Genomic DNA, 18,517 nt, shown 5'->3' on the forward strand with positions numbered 1-18,517 from the left:
GGAAGCGGCGCAGGTCCTAATCCAGGCACTTGTCATCTCCCGTCTGGATTACTGCAACTCGCTGTTGGCTGGGCTCCCTGCCTGTGCCATTAAACCCCTACAACTCATCCAGAACGCCGCAGCCCGTCTGGTGTTCAACTTTCCCAAGTTCTCTCACGTCACCCCGCTCCTCCGCTCTCTCCACTGGCTTCCAGTTGAAGCTCGCATCCGCTACAAGACCATGGTGCTTGCCTACGGAGCTGTGAGGGGAACGGCACCTCCGTACCTTCAGGCTCTGATCAGGCCCTACACCCAAACAAGGGCACTGCGTTCATCCACCTCTGGCCTGCTCGCCTCCCTACCTCTGAGGAAGTACAGTTCCCGCTCAGCCCAGTCAAAACTGTTCGCTGCTCTGGCACCCCAATGGTGGAACAAACTCCCTCACGACGCCAGGTCAGCGGAGTCAATCACCACCTTCCGGAGACACCTGAAACCCCACCTCTTTAAGGAATACCTAGGATAGGATAAAGTAATCCTTCTAACCCCCCCCCCCCCCTTAAAAGAGTTAGATGCACTATTGTAAAGTGGTTGTTCCACTGGATATCATAAGGTGAATGCACCAATTTGTAAGTCGCTCTGGATAAGAGCGTCTGCTAAATGACTTAAATGTAAATGTAATGAAAACTTAGGACACTAAAGAGGCCTGTCTACTGACTCTCAAAAACACTGAAAGAAAGATGCCCAGGGTCCCTGCTCATCTGCGTGAACGTGCCTTAGGCATGCTGCAAGGAGGCATGAGGACTGCAGATGTCGCCAGGGCAATAAATTGCAATGTCTGTACTGTGAGATGCTTAAGACAGTGCTACAGGGAGACAGGACGGACAGCTTGCAGTGGCAGACTGTGTGTAACAACACCTCCACAGGGTCGGCACATCCGAACATCACACCTGCGGGACAGGTAAAGAATGGCAACAACAACTGCCCGAGTTACACCAGGAACGCACAATCCCTCCATCAGCGCTCAGACTGTCCGCAATAGGCTGAGAGAGGCTGGACTGAGGGCTTGTAGGCCTGTTGTAAGGCAGGTCCTCACCAGACATCACAGGCAACAACGTCGCCGATGGAAACAACCCTACCACTGCTGAACACAGTGTCTGTGTTCTTTTGCCAATCTTAATCTTTTATTTTTATTGGCCAGTCTGAGATATGGCTTTTTCTTTGCAACTCTGCCTAGAAGGCCAGCATCTGGGAGTCGCCTCTTCACTGTTGACATTGAGACTGGTGTTTTGCGGGTACTATTTAATGAAGCTGCCAGTTGAAGACTTGTGAAGCATCTCTTTCTCAAACTAGACACTCTAATGTACTTGTCTTCTTGCTCAGTTGTGCACCGGGGCCTCCCACCCCTCTTTCTATTCTGGTTAGAGCCAATTTGCGCTGTTCTGTGAAGGGAGTAGTACACAGCGTTGTACGAGATGTCACATGGAATAGCCTTCATTTCTCAGAACCAGAATAGACTGACGAGTTTCAGAAGAAAGTTCTTTGGTTCTGGCCATTTTGAGCCTGTAATCGAACCCACAAATGCTGATGCTCCAGATACTCAACTAGTCTAAAGAATTACATTTTTATTGCTTCTTTAATCAGCTCAACAGTTTTCAGCTGTGCTAACATAATTGCAAAAGGGTTTTCTCAATTAGCCTTGTAAAAAAAATAAACTTGCATTAGCTAACACAATGTGCCATTGGAACACAGGAGTGATGGTTGCTAATAATGGGCCTCTGTACGCCTATGTAGATGTTTCCAGCTAAAATAGTCATTTACAACATCAACAATGTCTACACTGTAGACTGATCCATTTTATGTTCTTTTAATGGACAAAAAAATGTGCTTTTCTTTAAAAAATAAGGACATTTCTAAGTGACCCAAAACTTTTGAACGGTAGTGTATGTGGTTTTTTGTGGGTTTTTTTGCAAAACAGGTGGGGCTCTACCCCACATGCCCTGAATAACGGTTCGCTACTGCTTATGCACATACACTTAGCAAAAATAAAAACACAACATGCAACAATTTCTATGATTTTATTGAGGTCCAGTAAGGAAGTGGAAATCAGTCAATTGAAATAAATAAATTAGGCCCTAATCTACGGATTTCACATGATTGGGAATGCAGATATGCATCTGTTGGTCACAGATACCTTCGCATAGAGTTTGATTAGGCTGTTAATTGTGGCCTGTAGAATGTTGTCCCACTCCTTGTCAATAGCTGTGTGAATTTGCTGGATATTGGCGGGAACTTGAACATGCAGTCGTACACGTCGATCCATGCTCAATGGGTGAAATGCCTGGTGACTATGCAGGGCATGGAAAAACTGGAACATTTTCAGCTTCCAGTAATTGTGTACAGATCCTTGCGACATGGGGCAGTGCTTTATCATGCTGAAACATGAGGTGATGGCAGCAAGCTCCCTAGTGGCACAGCGGTCTAAGACAATGCATCTCAGTGCTAGAGGCGTCACTACAGACCCTGGTTCGATTCCAGGCTGTATCACATCCGGCCGTGATTGGGAGTCCCATAGGGCGGCGCACAATTGGCCCAGCATCGACAGGGTTAGGGTTTGGCCGGGGTGGGTAGTCATTGTAAATAAGAATTTGTTCTTAACTGACTTGCCTAGTTAAATAAAGGTTACATTTAAAAATTAAATCAAATGTTATTTGTCACATGCGCCGAATACGTAGAACCTTATAGTGAAATGCTTACTTAAAGCCCTTAACCAACAATGCAGTTAAGATTTTTTTTTTTAAAAGGTAAGAAATAAAAGTAAGAAATAATTAAATAGCAGAAGTAAAATAACAATAGTGAGGCTATATACAGGAAGTACCGGTACAGAGTCAATGTGCGGGGGCACCAGTTAGTTGAGGTAATTGAGGTAATATGTACATGTAGGTAGAGTTATTAAAATGACTATGCATAAATAATAACAGAGAGTTGCACGACTGTCTTGGTGTGCTTGGACCATGTTAGTTTATTGGTGATGTGGACACCAAGGAACTTGAAGCTCTCAACCTGCTCCACATCAGCCCCATCGATGAGAATGGGGGTGTGCTCGGTCCTCCTTTTCCTGTAGTCCACAATCATCAAATTGGTATTGACAAAATGCAGATGTGTTCGTTGTCTGTAGCTTATGCCTGCCCATATCATAACCCCACTGCCACCATGGGGCAGTCTGTTCACAACGTTGACATCAGCAAACCACTCACCCACACAACGCCATATATACTGTCTGCCATCTGCCCGGTACAGTTGAAACCGGGATTCACCAGCATGCTTCTCCAGACTGCCAGTGGCCATCGAAGGTGAGCATTTGCCCACTGAAGTCAGTTACAATACAGAACTGTAGTCTGGTCAAGATCCTCGTGAGGAAGATGAGCATGCAGATGAGCTTCCCTGAGACGATTTCTGACAGTTTGTGCATACATTCTTAGATTGAAAGTGTGGGTATGCACATCAGCTGTCCGAGTGGCTCATCTCAGACCCCCCTGCAGGTGAAGAAGCCCGATGTGGAGGTCCTAGGCTGGTAGATACACATGGTCTGCGGTTGTGAGGCCGGTTGGCCATATTGCCAAATTCTCTAAAATGACATTGGAGGCGGCTTATGGTAGATAAATTAACATTAAATTATCTGGCAACAGCTCTGGTGGACATTCATTTAGTCAGCATGCCAAGTGCACGCTCCCTCAAAACTTGAGACATCTGTGGCATTGTTGTGTGACAAAACTGCACATTTTAGTGGGCTTTTATTGTCCCCAACACAAGGTGCACTGTGTAATGATCATGCTGTTTAATCAGCTTCTTGATATGCCTAAATGACTTACCTTTCAGAATAATATGCAAATAAAAAATATATTGTTTCAAGCAGGGTTGAAAGCAGCCCCCTTTCTGAAATGCAGAACATTCATAGGTGGTGTTGATATGGTACCGAGATGAAATTAGTTTTATATTGGATATTCGGGTTTCTCTCGTCAACAGCTTTTGAACCACGCATGTGATGACTATGAAGAAGGTATATTCTGAATCGGGTGGATGGAGAATAATCCACACCTAGAAAAATGTTTTTATAATAGATTTTGGATTTCAATCTTCAATAGCTCTTATACAAAGCATTTCATGAATCTGATAATGATATATTCTGAATCAGGGGAGGATGGACAAGAATCCACAGCTTTTTTTGGGGGGGGGGAATAAAATAAAAAAATATCTTCTGGCTTTCAATCTTGAATAACTGTTACACATAGCTTGCCATGACCATGAAAATTATATATTCTGTGTCAGGGGAGGATGGACAAAAACCCACTAGAGAAAATAAAATATATTAAAAAGCTTGCCATTTGTGTAAGAACTTTATGTAAGAAATATTAAAGATTGAAAGCCTGAAGAAAAACATGTATAATATTTATATTTTTGTCCATCCTCCCCTGACTCAGAATATATAATTTCATAGTCATGGCACGTTTGTGTAAGAGCTATTGATGATTGAAAAAAAAAAATTAAAGAAGAAAAAAATGAAATTCCAACAAAAAAAATCGGTGTATTTTTGTCCACCCTACCCTGATTCAGAATATATAATTGCCATAGTCATGGCAAGCTTTGTGTAAGAGCTATTGAAGGTTGAAATCCGAAATCGTATTATTATGGTGTGGTTTACTGTTGCTTGGCATTGCGGGCAATTTACATAATCGTTTTTTGTGGGAGGATAATAGCTGCCCACGTATCATAATCTGACTGGCGGGGAATAAGCGCTCAACATAAACAGATAGGCTTTGTCAAGTGATAGCCTACTAGCATGATCGGATACATAGTAACAAGCCCTCAACATTTAGGCCTATTTCGAGCACTGTATAAATTGCTGGTTTATTCTCCTGCTCTAATAAATAACAGAGCTGCTACAATAGATTGTAGAACCTATCTGGCTGTGTGGAGGGCTCTTGTTTGATCTTTAAATACCCTCTAACATTAAAACCACACTCAGTTGCTTTGATTTCTCTTACGAGCCAGCTGTAAGGCATAAATTCAGACGTTCCCCTAAACGCCAATATCCGTGTGCGCGCGCCCCAGTGGAGAAAGCAAGAACACCTATCCCTTCACCATCTGTCCCTTTCTTCCATTTCATGTGTTCAACCAATATCCACCCCTCACAGCTACAACGCCGTTGTCCCCCCTCTCCCCTTGCAGTGTATTTTCCTGTCCGGTCCACTCGGGTTTGCGTTTGAACGATGCAGACGGTCCCTTGCCCCGACTGTTCCCCCCTCCCCCACTAGCTGAGCTCCTGTTCCACTCAAAGATGGCGTCAGCTTTGGAGCCTCTGGTCTCTGGCTGCATTTTTGGGCTTGTTGTTGTCTCTGATTCGAATGATTTTTGGCACATTCTACTCGGCAACTCGACACGAAATTACGGTGAGTAGCGGCTAGTGGGAAGAGGATATTACAAGTTCTCCGAGCTTCCCTTTAAAACCCGAACTGGATCCGTCCTAGCTTTCTGGGAACCGCGAGAGGTAGAGGGAAAGGGGTACGGGAGATGGAAGATCGCGGGGGGGGGCCGTGGTTGGTTGGTTGGTTGGTTGGTTGGAAGGAAGGAGGGGGCGAGTGAGTGAGCGAGCGAGCGAGCCGAGGCCTACTTCGCTCCAACGGCCTTGTCTTCACCGCAGGCACTAGGTGGGCGGGTGGGTGATGGAGGAAGGAAGTAGGGAGAGGTGAGGGTTATCTAGCGGTGTGTAGGGACGCGTCTTGCGGGGAAATATTTTCACCCAGAGCCGAGGCGGAGGAGGAGGCCGAGCGGCCATAGAACATGTCATGTTAATGGAACATTCTTCAGCACTTTGAGATCTTCATTTTTGCACTTGCCCGATAGCGGTTATTGCCGTTTGTAATTTACATTGTGCCTTGGCTTTGTAGGCCGTGATCTCACCGTGAATATCATACATGACATTCTAAATGGGATTATTCCCTGTGATGGCTGCGTGTTATTGTTTGAAGCCTCGGGCGTTGTAGGAATCTGTCATTGTTGATTGTGTCAAAACACAGTTTTCCTTCACCGAGACTACATGTTGTTACTATTTTGAGCTATTTCGTCACTACTCCCAAGCAAATAACTACAGTTCGCGGGAAGGTTTGTAACAACATAATTGCCTGACAATTCATATCAGTACTAGAGTGACGTAAAGAGCCAGAGCAGTAAATGTTGAGAAAGTTAGGCACTTGGGGCTGTTTCTTGGATCGCTAACGTTACTGTAACTAGCTATGCTAACGGTAACGTTAACCACCAATCTGTTTTGACCGACATGGCTAACGTTAGCTAACTATAGACACATGCTCAATGTTAGCCAGATAACGAACACAGCTACTAGGTCACGGCATAGTTTTTAAACGATTTATCTTCATCAGTTACTGACTGCCATACATATGTAATCAATGATCATGTTTATGTTGAGCATGGAATTGAAAGCTAGCTAGCTAACGTTTGCATGCTTGCTGATATATGGCACTGAACACAACTAACGTTAACTAGCTAGCCAAAGAATATGAAGTGGCTTGCTGGTGTTCTGTGTTTTTTTTTGCTATTTCAGTTGATTTGTTCTGCTATGCAAAGTGACAACCATGTTGCTTGGCAAAGTCATAATAACAAGTGTTCCTCACATGTGGCTAGTTTTCCCATAATCTGGGAAGTTGTGTTATTACCTGCGATCAATCTCTGTTCTGACCCAATTCATGATGTTGTGAAAAGTATATGAAGATACTATACTAGTTATATAGCATGTAAATGTGGTGTGGCCTTCTCCACTAGTGTTTATGTTACTATCATCACAGTTATGAAAGTTGCTGTGGTTTTGGGGATTAGACAAAAACATAGTGAACCAGACTTTGTAAAGTTACCTCCATTATCACAGTTGGTGATGTTTACCTACTCACAGACACTAGTCTGGGACTGTCCTGAGCTACTGGTGAAGGAAGACAATGTTTAGATCTTGGTTTATGCCCTCTTTGCTCAGGGGTTTCTCTTCCCCACCTAAATGTGTTTTGTATCTCGAATCTTTAACCTTTATCTTTTAGCTTTTAACTTTGCACATGTCCTGTAATGTTGATCTAGACTTCAGGCAGTATCCATCACATACAACGCATGTGGGTTAACTGTGTTGTGTTGTTTACGTGCTGCTGTTGTTTTGAGGAGTGTGTTTGTACATGTGTTCTGAGGGGTTGCATTCAGTAAGCACTAAAGGAAGCAAATGTTTTGAAACAGCAGTATTACCTGAACTCCAATATAAAACTAATTTTAAGACACTTTTTTTTTTTTTTTTTCAATTTTTTGTCTACCGATTGTGACCCAGTCTTGCTGCTGTCCCTCTTGCACATTGTTTCTCTGACCCTGCCATATGTGTGTCCTTTTTTTCTGCAGAGTGCGTTTCCTGTTGAAGCACAATTGGCATGAAGGTGATTAGCCCTCGCTGCTCCATGGGGTGTGATATCTGTTCCCTTCCAGACCTTAGAACAGGTGGATACCGCTAGAGAGAGAGGAAAGAGAACAACTGGAGCCGCGTGGCTGAAAGACTTTTAAGTCCTCCTGGACTTCCCAAACACTACAACTGATCTTCAACTCAAGATGACGGTCACAGTTTCAACATCACATTGAGAGCCTGTTATTTACATTGATTGGAGACTGAATCAACAGGTTTCTATCTGTTTGTCCCTCTGTCCTTTTGCAACAGGCAGTAGTTGGAGATACCTAATTGTTATTGTGAAAGCCCCCGTAGTGTGCGAGTCAGTCCTCCACAGCTCCAGAGTTAGTCTAGTATCTGGTGCTCCACGACACTGCTCTCCCTCAGGCTAACTGACCCTACCGGGCGAGGGTAGTGGGTGGCCAGGTTTTATTTTTTTGGGGGGGGTGGGTGGGGTGGGCTATGCTATGGTGAGCTGCTCCCTGCCGTGCTGCTCGTGCTCAGGCTCTGAGGGACTCTGTGCAGCCCCGGGACAAAGGATAGTCCTTGGGCAGAGGGGCGAGGAGGAGGAGGAGGCGGCGGCTTAGGCCGCAGGACTCTTACCTTTTGCCCGCCACGGGTGTTAGCGTGTGTGTCGTCATCGTGACCTCCAGCCACAGCCATGGTGAAGCTGGCCAACCCGATGTACACCACCTGGATCCTGGAGGCCATCAAGAAGGTGAAGAAGCAGAAGCAGCGGCCGTCGGAGGAAAGGATATGCAACGCTGTGTCCATGTGCCACGGGCTGGACCGCAAGACTGTACTGGAACAGCTGGAGCTCAGCGTCAAGGATGGAACTATCCTCAAAGTGTCTAACAAGGGGCTCAACTCCTACAAGGACCCAGAGAACCCCGGCCGCTTGGCCTTCCCCAAGCCCTGCATGGGCAGCGGTGAAGGGGAAGGAGGCGGAGAGGATGGTCATCATGAGGATGGGGGTCATGGGGGGAGCCACCATCACTCTGGGAAGAAACCAGGACTGGACTGGAACAAGCTGATCAAGCGTTCCCTAGAGGGGCTTCATGAGCCAGGGGGCTCCACCCTAAAGAGTGTTGAGCGCTTCCTCAAGTGCCAGGGTGACGTGGCGGCCTACTTGTCCGGCAGCGGCTCCATGGGGCCCGGCCTGTTCCACCAGCAGCTGAGGGTTGCGCTGAAGCGGGCGTGTGCCCACGGTAGAGTGGCCAAGAATGGGCTGCTGTTCCGCCTCATCAGCCGCAGCTCCCAGTCAGATGGGACGGGTACTGTGGTGCTGGACTCCCTGCCGCCCGTCCGCCTCCTGCCACACGAGAAGGACAAGGTAAGCCACACACCGTCCCATACATCTACATTCTCTTCCTCAAATATGAACACAATGTAATGTCTCTATGTAAACATGCAGTGTAAGTGTAAGAGGTTAACTGTTAAAAGAGCAATTGGTAATTTATTTGTCCTTTGTGGGAAGAAGTAAACAATCAAGGCTGAAGGCAGAACACCCACCACACGATCAATCTTAGCAGAGCTCAACCTTTATTCTGAATAGTAGATCCCATGTTGTGGTAAGGCTGCCAGGGAATACGTAACGCCTAAAATGTTACTTTATCACGGGCAATTAGTAGCCAGGTCAGGCAGCCAGGCAGTAGATTTTGGCAACCCACAATGCCGAGCCTGGAACGTAGTTTCATTTTTACCCAGTCAGTACACTGTACTCTCACAAAATCCCTTGCTCTTTTTTAGGGCAATAACTTACAGATTGCATGATCAATATGTTTCCACGTTGTGGGTTGACTGATAATGTCGTTGCTGGAGTGAGTGGTCACTGGTGTCAAATGGTCGAATCATTATCGTAGATAGGAGTGTGAATATAGGCAAGGGAAGAGACGAGATGTGTTGCATGTCTCTGTGTTGCATGTCTCTGTGTTGCATATCTATGTGTGATTAACATGACCCTAAAGCCACACACTGTTGCTAAATTGACTCCCGATTTTGAGACGCTTGACCCGGAAGACGGTCGGAGAGCTGTGAAAGAGAGACCTTAGACAGCAGTCTGTTTTAATCCCTATGTGAGCGTACAAGAGGTCGGTCCACATGTAGCTCCATGGGGGGGGGGACGACAAGCGTATCATCGCTGTGGCAGTCAGTGGGTTGATTCGACCTGTGTGTATTCGGAGCCCTGGCTTGGGCACAGAGTACCAGGGCTTTCAGTGTCTCTTTCAGTGGGCCAGCCCTGGGTTTGGGCGTAGTGGTGGCGTGTCGCGTGCTCCAGGAGGCAGCAGGAGTGAGTGGAGTGGAGTGCCATGCGAGGCGGATGAGCTTAGTGCTCTGTGGTCGGCTGCCAGGGGTAAGGGCTGCTCTCCAACCTTCTGTCTCAGGCATGCAGCAAGAGGAGAAAGAGAGGGGAGGAGGAGGTTAGGGAAGATTCACGTGGCGCCATAGCGAGCGTCCTGCTGGGGCGAGAGTGACTGGCGACCAGCTGCAGGGCTGCTCCCTGTCAGGAGCTGTCAGGAGATGAGAGGAAGAGTGTGTGTGTGGGAGAGAGAGAAAAAAAAACAGGAAGAGCGGAGGAAGAGGCCTGGCTGACGCATGCTCTGGGCCACCTTACCCAGTCACGAAGAGGGAGAGAGAGGGAGGGAGGGAGAGAGAAAAGAGACTGAGACAGTGGCAGAGGAGCAGACACGCAGGCCAGGACGGTGCCAAAAGACACACCCACAGGGTAACCTGACAGACCGCAGCCGGATGGGCACTAACCTCTCCTACTACCCAGGGGCCGGACCGCACATAGCTAACATGCATAACACCCATTGCATGCGTTCATGCACACATATAAACGTATGGCATGTGCTGTGAACAAACACAAGTGCGTGCAAGCTGACATACTGTACACACACTTGCACCCCTACACAAACACATACAGTACACACACTTATCAGCCATCAGTTGGAATTGTGGGAGGGTGGAAATGTAACTTTTTGTCCAGCTGCTGCAGTGGGTGATAGCAGACCAAATGTTACCAGCCACTCACATTTTTTTTTTCTCCTGCAGGTGAATAAATCACTGAAAACGCACGTGTTTTGTAACGTTAAAACAACAGTTAATGAATGGTTTTTAAATGGATTGAAAGTGATTTCAAAGGAAAACCCAGAACATGACAGACAGAAGTGGATATCAGTGTGTGTTATTGACCCATTTCAGTGGGTGAGATCGCCACCTTTCTCTCTCTATTGTTTGAACCAAATATTGAACCTATGCTGCAGCTGTACCCCACCCCGCTTTCACCACTGTACCATTTGAGATTCTCTCATCCAGAACTGACACACACACTTTTTTTTTTTTAACACGTGGGCTTTGCATAATAAGAAAATGATAAAATATCTGCGCCCAACTGCTCTGTGTGACCACCTGTCAGTGTGGCTGGGAGGAATAGACATTCTACCAGGGTAATGTCCCACCCAGGATGTAGTGTATAGTGATTTGAAAGGTCCTGGCCTTGCCCCTCCAGACAGACTTTGTTGTGACTGGGGGTGTTGTAAATCTCTGCTCTACTCTGCCGTTCTGCAGGGTTGGGTCCCGATGGCACCCTATCCCCTACACAGTGCACTGCTTTTGATCAGAGGCCTATGGGCCCCGGGTCAAAGTAGTACCCAATAAAGGGAATAGGGTGCCATTTGGGGACGCACCATGGGATTAGAGTGGTGGGAGCAGCCAGGAGTCATATGCCTGGCTCACTGATCGGCTGGCTTGCTGGCTCGAGGGCTGTGTAGGCTAACGCACTACCGACCCTCTGGCCCAGATGGGCCTTCGCTGACAACTGTGATCCCTCTTTGACTTAACTCACTATGAACGTCATTGAACTAACGGGCTCTTTCGTTGTGGTGTTCATGTGTTGCTTGGAGGCGTTGCATGGTGAACCATGGGTGTACTGCTACTACAACAGCTGCCAGTCTGGCTGGGAGTGATTTGAATGTTTCTCTTTGGCATTCACACAACCTCCACTCCAGACAGCTCTGTTCCTCTTATGCTGCTATTTGCAGTATTCAAGTAGCCGTCTCTCCATATCTCAGCTATAGAGCCTCTCTCTCCGCCTCCTGTCCTCTAGCTAGCCCCACTTTTGTGTTTGTGTGTGGTTGGTGGGGTGTGACGCGATGCTCACTCTTCTCACTCTCTCTCACTCTCACTCAGGCGAAGTCTCATCAGTGCCATATTGCCTGCATGATTGCTATGGGTTGTGATTTAGAAAGGGAAGGGGTGGGTGAGGGGAGAGGAGGAAAGGAGGGGAAATTAAGCAAAACAAATGAATAAGCCCCGGCTTTGACCCCATTGCAGGGGAGATTTGTGTACTCGACAGCCGAATGACTGTGTCGCCCAGCTCCATTCAAACAGGATCGCAGACCCACTCACTCTCCCTCTCCCCCTATTAGGAGGTCACTGGCGGGCCAGATTGGGGGAGGCGAGGGGTGTGTGGAGTCATCCAAGGGTCACGGATATATACATGGGAAACCTCTGCTTTTCCTGAGATGAGCCACCCGTAGCTGGCCATAGTTATGAGCCTAGTGGGCCATTAGGAGGCTAGTGGATGGGGACGGGGATATGATGGGGATGGGCCTGAGTCTGTTGTCGGGAAGAGCGGTGAGGTGAAGAGCGATCATGGCCCTGTGCTTGCCCTTTTCACAGCAGCTGGACCCAGGAGAAGCAGAGTTCTCCTCACTGACGTTGCCGTGTCGCGGGAGGGACGACAACTGAAACGACACTGACCGGGGTGATGGTGTTCTGTGACCTTGTGGGCTTTGTTCTGTCAGCTAGCATGGTGGCTGTCTACCTATGAATGAGCTGTACTGTAGTTAGGCCTAATTGGAGCCTAATTTTATCTTTATCCCAGTCTCTTTCAAAATGTAATGTCATACACATGTACTGCTCGCCCTGTGTAGGTTAGGCTAATTACTGAAACCTCTCGCATAGATGTTAGCTGTCCTTCGCCTTTTTAGCGAACATTACAACCATCTAGTGTTTTCTTTCTGCTCAAGGTGAAGGAAGAGCGCTACACAGGACATGAATACAAAATACCAGTAAACATTGATTATGTGCCCTGGGTCAGTGCAGTCTCCCCACTACTACGTCATTGTGTGTGTGTGTGTGTGTGTGTGTGTGTGTGTGTGTGTGTGTGTGTGTGTGTGTGTGTGTGTGTGTGTGTGTGTGTGTGTGTGTGTGTGTGTGTGTGGCCGTAGAGAGGCGCCGGCCAGGTCAGAGAGGTGGCCGGGCAGAGTATTTTATTCAACCTTTTATTTAACAAGGCAATTCAGTTAAGAACAAAGCCATTTCTCTTAGTAGTGGACACCACTGGGGTCAAGAGAGAGGGCCATCTTTCAGGGCCATGATGGCAATGTCTTTGATGCCTTTTGGTTGACAATAGAGCAGCTATATTAGTAGACTACTAAACCAATGAGGAAAGCATTCACAGCCTATACAGGGCTGATATTTGGTAGTGGACGAAACCGTCTTATAGGGAGGGGTATGGAGTCTAGGGAAGTTTAGGTTGATTTACTTTGGAGGCAGCCATTGTTTACCTTTTCAACCAACGCATCACCTGGTGTCCTTAGATAGGAGACATAACTTTTTTTTATTTTTTACAATATTTTATTTTAGCAGGAAAGATATCAATCCCAGTAAATAAATAAAAATATCCCCTGTTGGAAAGGTTTGAATTTGTATGTGTGTGTCTAACAAACACACACATACATCTACACACATACCTGCTTATATACACAGCAACAGCACAGCCTCCGTATAATTCATTTCAGAATATTAATGTAGAGCTCTCTTTACTTGCTCACAATATTGCTTGGTCGCCCCGCCTTGAGCCGTAATTTGAATATGCTTCTACTCTGTGCTCAGTCCACGTCCATTGACCTCTACTTCACTCGGGCAATGATATTTCCTTATGGACGTATTCAGCCTATGCTTGGCCTTTTAAGTAGGGGTTTAATATTATGAACAGGTTATTAGTGATGGTGTGTCACTAATATAATCTAACAGAGCTCATGTTTCACTGCCTAGTTTTTCCCACTTTCCACATTCACACCAGAGGTGCTGAAATCAACACCCAGACACACATCATCGGGACAGTAGTCTGGTGAAGTGCCATTATCCGGCTGACTGAAGATAAAGTGGCTAGGAAGGGCGAGAGTGATGAGAATGTTTGTTGCTGTGAGAATGACTGGAACTGTAATCCAGCAAATGGGGTCAATGTGTCCTCCATCTGGAAAGTGTTTTGCTGCCACACACACACCCACACATGGCCAACCTGTACCTTTTTGATACAGGGATTTACCCTTGTTACCTCGTTAATCTCACTACTGTACGGTGCCCCACTGCTTCCAACAGCTAGACTGGCAGGAAGCATGTCTATTTCAACTGAAACGCCAACATGTGTAATAATATGGTCATGTAGTTCATTCTAATGGATTTAGTCAGTATTACAGCTGTTCAGAATGTGGTCCACTGGTCCGTGCAGAAGTCAAACCCACTACTCGGGTGTTCCTAACAGCATTCTCCACTCAACCAACTGAGCCCATCGAACCATGTTTTATTACTCCACCGTCAGTTGAAGTCGGAAGCTTACATACACTTAGGTTGGACTCATTAAAACTTGTTTTTCAACCACTCCGCAAATTTCTTGTTAACAAACTATACTTTTGGCAAGTCGGTTAGGGCATCTACTTTGTGCATGACACAAGTAATTTTTCCAACAATTTTTTTACAGACAGATTATTTCACTTATAATCCACTTTGTCACAATTCCAGTGGGTCAGAAGTTTACATACACTATGTTGACTGTGCCTTTTTAAACAGCTTGGGAAATTCCAGAAAATGTCATGGCTTTAGAAGCTTCTGATAGGCTAATTGACATCATTTGAGTCAATTGGAGGTGTGCCTGTGGATGTATTTCAAGACCTACCTTCAAACTCAGTGCCTCTTTGCTTGACATCATGGGAAAATCAAACGAAATCAGCCAAGTCCTCAAAAAAAATGTTGGACCTCCAAGTCTGGTTCATCCTTGGGAGCAATTTTCAAACGCCTGAAGGTACCACGTTTATCTGTACAAACAATAGTACGCAAGTATAAACACCATAGGACCACGCAGCTGTCATACCGCTCAGGAAGGAGACACGTTCTGTCTCCTAGAGATGAACGTACTTTGGTGCGAAAAGTGCAAATCAATACCAGAACAACAGCAAAGGACCATGTGAAGATGCTGGAGGAAGCCAGTACAAAAGTGTATATATTTCCACAGTAAAACAAGTCCTATATCAACATAACCTGAAAGGCCGCTCAGCAAGGAAGAAGCCACTGCTCCAAACCGCCATAAAAAAGCCAGACTACGGTTTGCAACTGCACATGGGGACAAAGATCGTACTTTTTGGAGAAATGTTCTCTGGTCTGATGAAAAAAAAAAAATAGAACTGTTTGGCCATAATGACCATTGTTATGTTTGGAGGAAAAAGGGGGAGGCTTGCAAGCCGAAGTACATCATCCCAACTGTGAAGCACAGGGGTGGCAGCATCATGTTGTGGGGGTGCTTTGCTGCAGGAGGGACTGGTGCGCCTCACAAAATAGATGGAATCATGAGGGAGGAAAATGATGTGGATATATTGAAGCAACATCTCAAGACATCAGTCAGGAAGTTAAAGCTTGGTCGCAAATGGGTCTTCCAAACAGACAATGACCCCAAGCATACCTCCAAAGTTGTGGCAGAATGGTTTAAGGACAAGAAAGTCAAGGTATTGGAGTGGCCATCATCACAAAGCCCTGAGCTCAATCCTATTGAATATTTGTGGGCAGAACTGAAAAAGCGTGTTCGAGGAAGGAGGCCTAGAAACCTGACTTTGTTACACCAGCTCTGTCAGGAGGAATGGGCCAAAATTCACCCAACTTATTGTGGGAAGCTTGTGGAAGGCTACCTGAAATGTTTGACCCAAGTTAAACAATTTAAAGGCAATGCTACCAAATACTAATTGAGTGTATGTTAACTTCTGACCCACTGGGAATGTGATGAAAGGAACAAAAGCTGAAAAATCATTCTCTCTGCTATTATTCTGACATTTCACATTCTTAAAATAAAGTGGTGATCCTAAGACAGGACATTTGTTACTGGGATGAAATGTCAGGAATTGTGTAACTGAGTTTAAATGTATTTGGCTAAGGTGTATGTAAACTTCTGACTTCAACTGTATGTTAAGTAGTCCTCCTACATTCCATATTCCTGCTATGGCCAAGTGGGCTTGTGTTTCTCGTGTGTGTGTTTCTCGTGTGTGTGTGAGGGTGTGTGGGTGTGTGTGCGCGTGTGTGCGCGCGAGCGAGCGAGCGAGCGGTGTGTAACAGTGATCAATGAGTTTGTGGTAAGAGGTCTGGGTCTGTATTGGGGAGGGGGCTGCTCGGCACCACCTGGTTGGACATTGAGATGGGTTTCACATGTTAATGAGAACCTTGACTTCAGAGGAGACAAGGACAACAGGACAGCTTTTCCCATTCGTTCTCCCCCCCTCTCTCTGTTGCACACTCGCATCCTATCCCCCCCCCCCTTCATCCTTATCCTCCCGTCCTCTCTTCATTGCTCTCTCTTTCATTATCTCCCTCCACCTCTATTACACCCAGTACCACTGCAAATGGACAAGGAGAAACCAGGCCACTCTCACAGTACATCTCTCAGCTAGTGTATTGTACACCCCGCACATCTGCCTCCGTAGCATGGGCCAGTGTATCTTTCACATCTAATCTGTGGAAAATGTAGTCCTACACCACAAACCTTTCTATCAGATAGGCTCTGTTTTTGCTCAAGTGTAGGCCCTTAGTGATACAGAGGGTTAGACGTGTCAGGATAGAGACGGAGACTCTTCCTGCCCATCTCAGTATAAAGGACCTGAGCCCTCACTCTAACCTGAAGGGCGTGTTTTGGCCTCTGTCTGTAGTTGTTGTTCAAGTCGAGCGGGTAGATTACTCTGTTGGCATGGTGAGACGTTATAGGCGTGTCTGTGTTGTGACTAACTGGTGTTTCCTGTTGAAATCATCTCTCTTAGCTAGTGTGCATAGTAGCTTAGAGGTCAAAAACACACACACACACACAGGTTAAAAAATATGCCCAGCAGTAGTCCGGTGCTAGTAAAGTAAAAAAGGAGGGCAACCTAAGACTAACGTGACAATAAATGTTGGCTTTTGAAATAAAGAAAGCAAGAGGATTTTAAAGGAAATGTTGGCCTATTCCATTTCTCCCACACATATCTTGAAAACGATTAGCTCTTTTGTGTCTTTGGGATTATTTTAGTCACAGTCGGACAGTAATTGAGTCATGTCACAAATGAAACCCTGCACTGTAATGTTTGTATGAAACACGATGCCTGGACTCGGCCTGTGCTAGTTACTTGTGGAGAAAGCAAACGTGTGTGTGTGTGTGAGAGCACACACAGACACAGGTCAACCCCTTCCCTCCCGCTGAACTGGCAGGAATGATTGGGAGGCTGCACAAAGGGGTGCTGCCATATTTTCTCTCTTCCTCTCGCTCTCTTTCTCTCTCTCTGTGTCTCTCAGTGTGTCTGTGGTGTGATGAGAGGTGTCCCTGTATGGAAAGCGGGAGCCTGAGTCCGAGGGAAATGAACTCAATAAATCAAGCTCTTCAGCCCGTCTCTCCTCACTCCCTGCCTGGACTTGCTCCTTCCCTCTTCCCTCCCTGTGTTGAGCTATGTGCAGCCAGCCAGGAATATCTTTGCACCTGCCCCAGCCCACCGAGCCCCTCCCACCCTACCCCACAGCCCCAACCCCATAACATAGCGCCAGCCCTATAGCCTAACCCCAGCCCCAGTCCAGGCCCCCTACCTCCCAGCCCCCTTTAGTCATCAGCAGGGCTCGAATTTCTCAGCGGCAATGGCCATCGATGCCGCCTTGTGTGGCCGTAATGCCCCCCCCCCCCCCCCCCCCCCCCAAAAAAAAAGAATTTGCGGCAAAGTGGCCGTTGTTCCCTTGGACTGGATATTATATTCATAATTCCCTTCTCCTGGCTGCCAATCGCCGTAGCCTACTCCGAAGCACCTCTCACTCGCATGGCTCTCTCAGATATCTCCATTTTTATTAGCCAATACCCATCACGTGATCGGGTCCTTCTCACAGGCATTGCAGCTCCGAAGTAGGCTACAAGTGAAGCCAGACACATTGGATGGAACGGTGCACGTCCTTATTGAATTTCGAGGCGCATGTTGAAGAAGTTAGAACTGTCCACTTTTACTTTTCTTCAGCCAATAACATGCGTAGGTCTAACAAACAGTAAAAACACTAGCCTATGTCAATCTACTATCCCACACAGTACAAAAGTTGACCTATTCTATTGGTCAGCTTGTCCTTCTGTGCGAGAAATAAATATTCCAAACATACACTGGGACAATTGTGGGATGCGATAGATCCCAAATTAATACAACCACTGTACATAAAAAAATAAAACAATTTAAAAGCAACAGATCAGAACGTTTAGCTTAAAATGTTGCTAAACTATTAAGCTATTTGTTCACATTTATAAACGTAGCAATGCGCACATGGCAGTAGGCTATAAGCGTGAATGTTCCCAAATGCAATTAGCGGGAAAATACGGTTCTCAAAAGTACACCGCAAATGCAAGCGGTTTGATATGACCAAGATGAAATTATCAAAAAGAAATGTAGAAAGAGGGAGACGCAACCACAAGCATGGCTTGTTAATATGACTAGGATTGTGTTTTTGGCTGCTGGACAACGAAAGAAAGTTGAGAACATGAGAGAATTTCTGGTTTCAATGGCATATGAGAAAGTGTTTATAAAATAATACTTTTAACGTTCCTATGGCCGGAACATGGTAAGACATGCCTCATAAAATGACAAAACGTTGAGGTTTTAAGTAATTACGTTTATGGTTTAATAGTTTCAAAATGTTGACTGCCTCCGCTCCGATTGCAAGGTGGGGGATGTTGCAATGCATAACAGGCACTGGCCTTTCTATCCTATCGGAACGAACAGTGTCTCAAGTATA

General features: G+C 46.2%; 1 protein-coding gene across 2 annotated transcripts in view; it reads left to right on the plus strand.

Annotated features, from left to right (window-relative positions):
• Nucleotides 1-5,313: 5,313 nt before the first annotated feature.
• The window catches only part of LOC120037448 (histone acetyltransferase KAT6A-like), a 32,085-nt gene continuing 18,881 nt past the window's right edge, over nt 5,314-18,517 (plus strand). For both annotated transcript variants that reach the window (XM_038983522.1, XM_038983581.1), the window contains exons 1-2: nt 5,314-5,426; nt 7,423-8,795. In XM_038983522.1, coding sequence (XP_038839450.1) covers nt 8,124-8,795 — 672 coding nt within the window. In that variant the 5' untranslated portion in view covers nt 5,314-5,426; nt 7,423-8,123. The remainder of the gene's footprint in view (nt 5,427-7,422; nt 8,796-18,517) is intronic.

This window comes from Salvelinus namaycush, chromosome 1 (assembly GCF_016432855.1).
Source record: "Salvelinus namaycush isolate Seneca chromosome 1, SaNama_1.0, whole genome shotgun sequence".
NCBI lineage: Eukaryota > Metazoa > Chordata > Actinopteri > Salmoniformes > Salmonidae > Salvelinus > Salvelinus namaycush.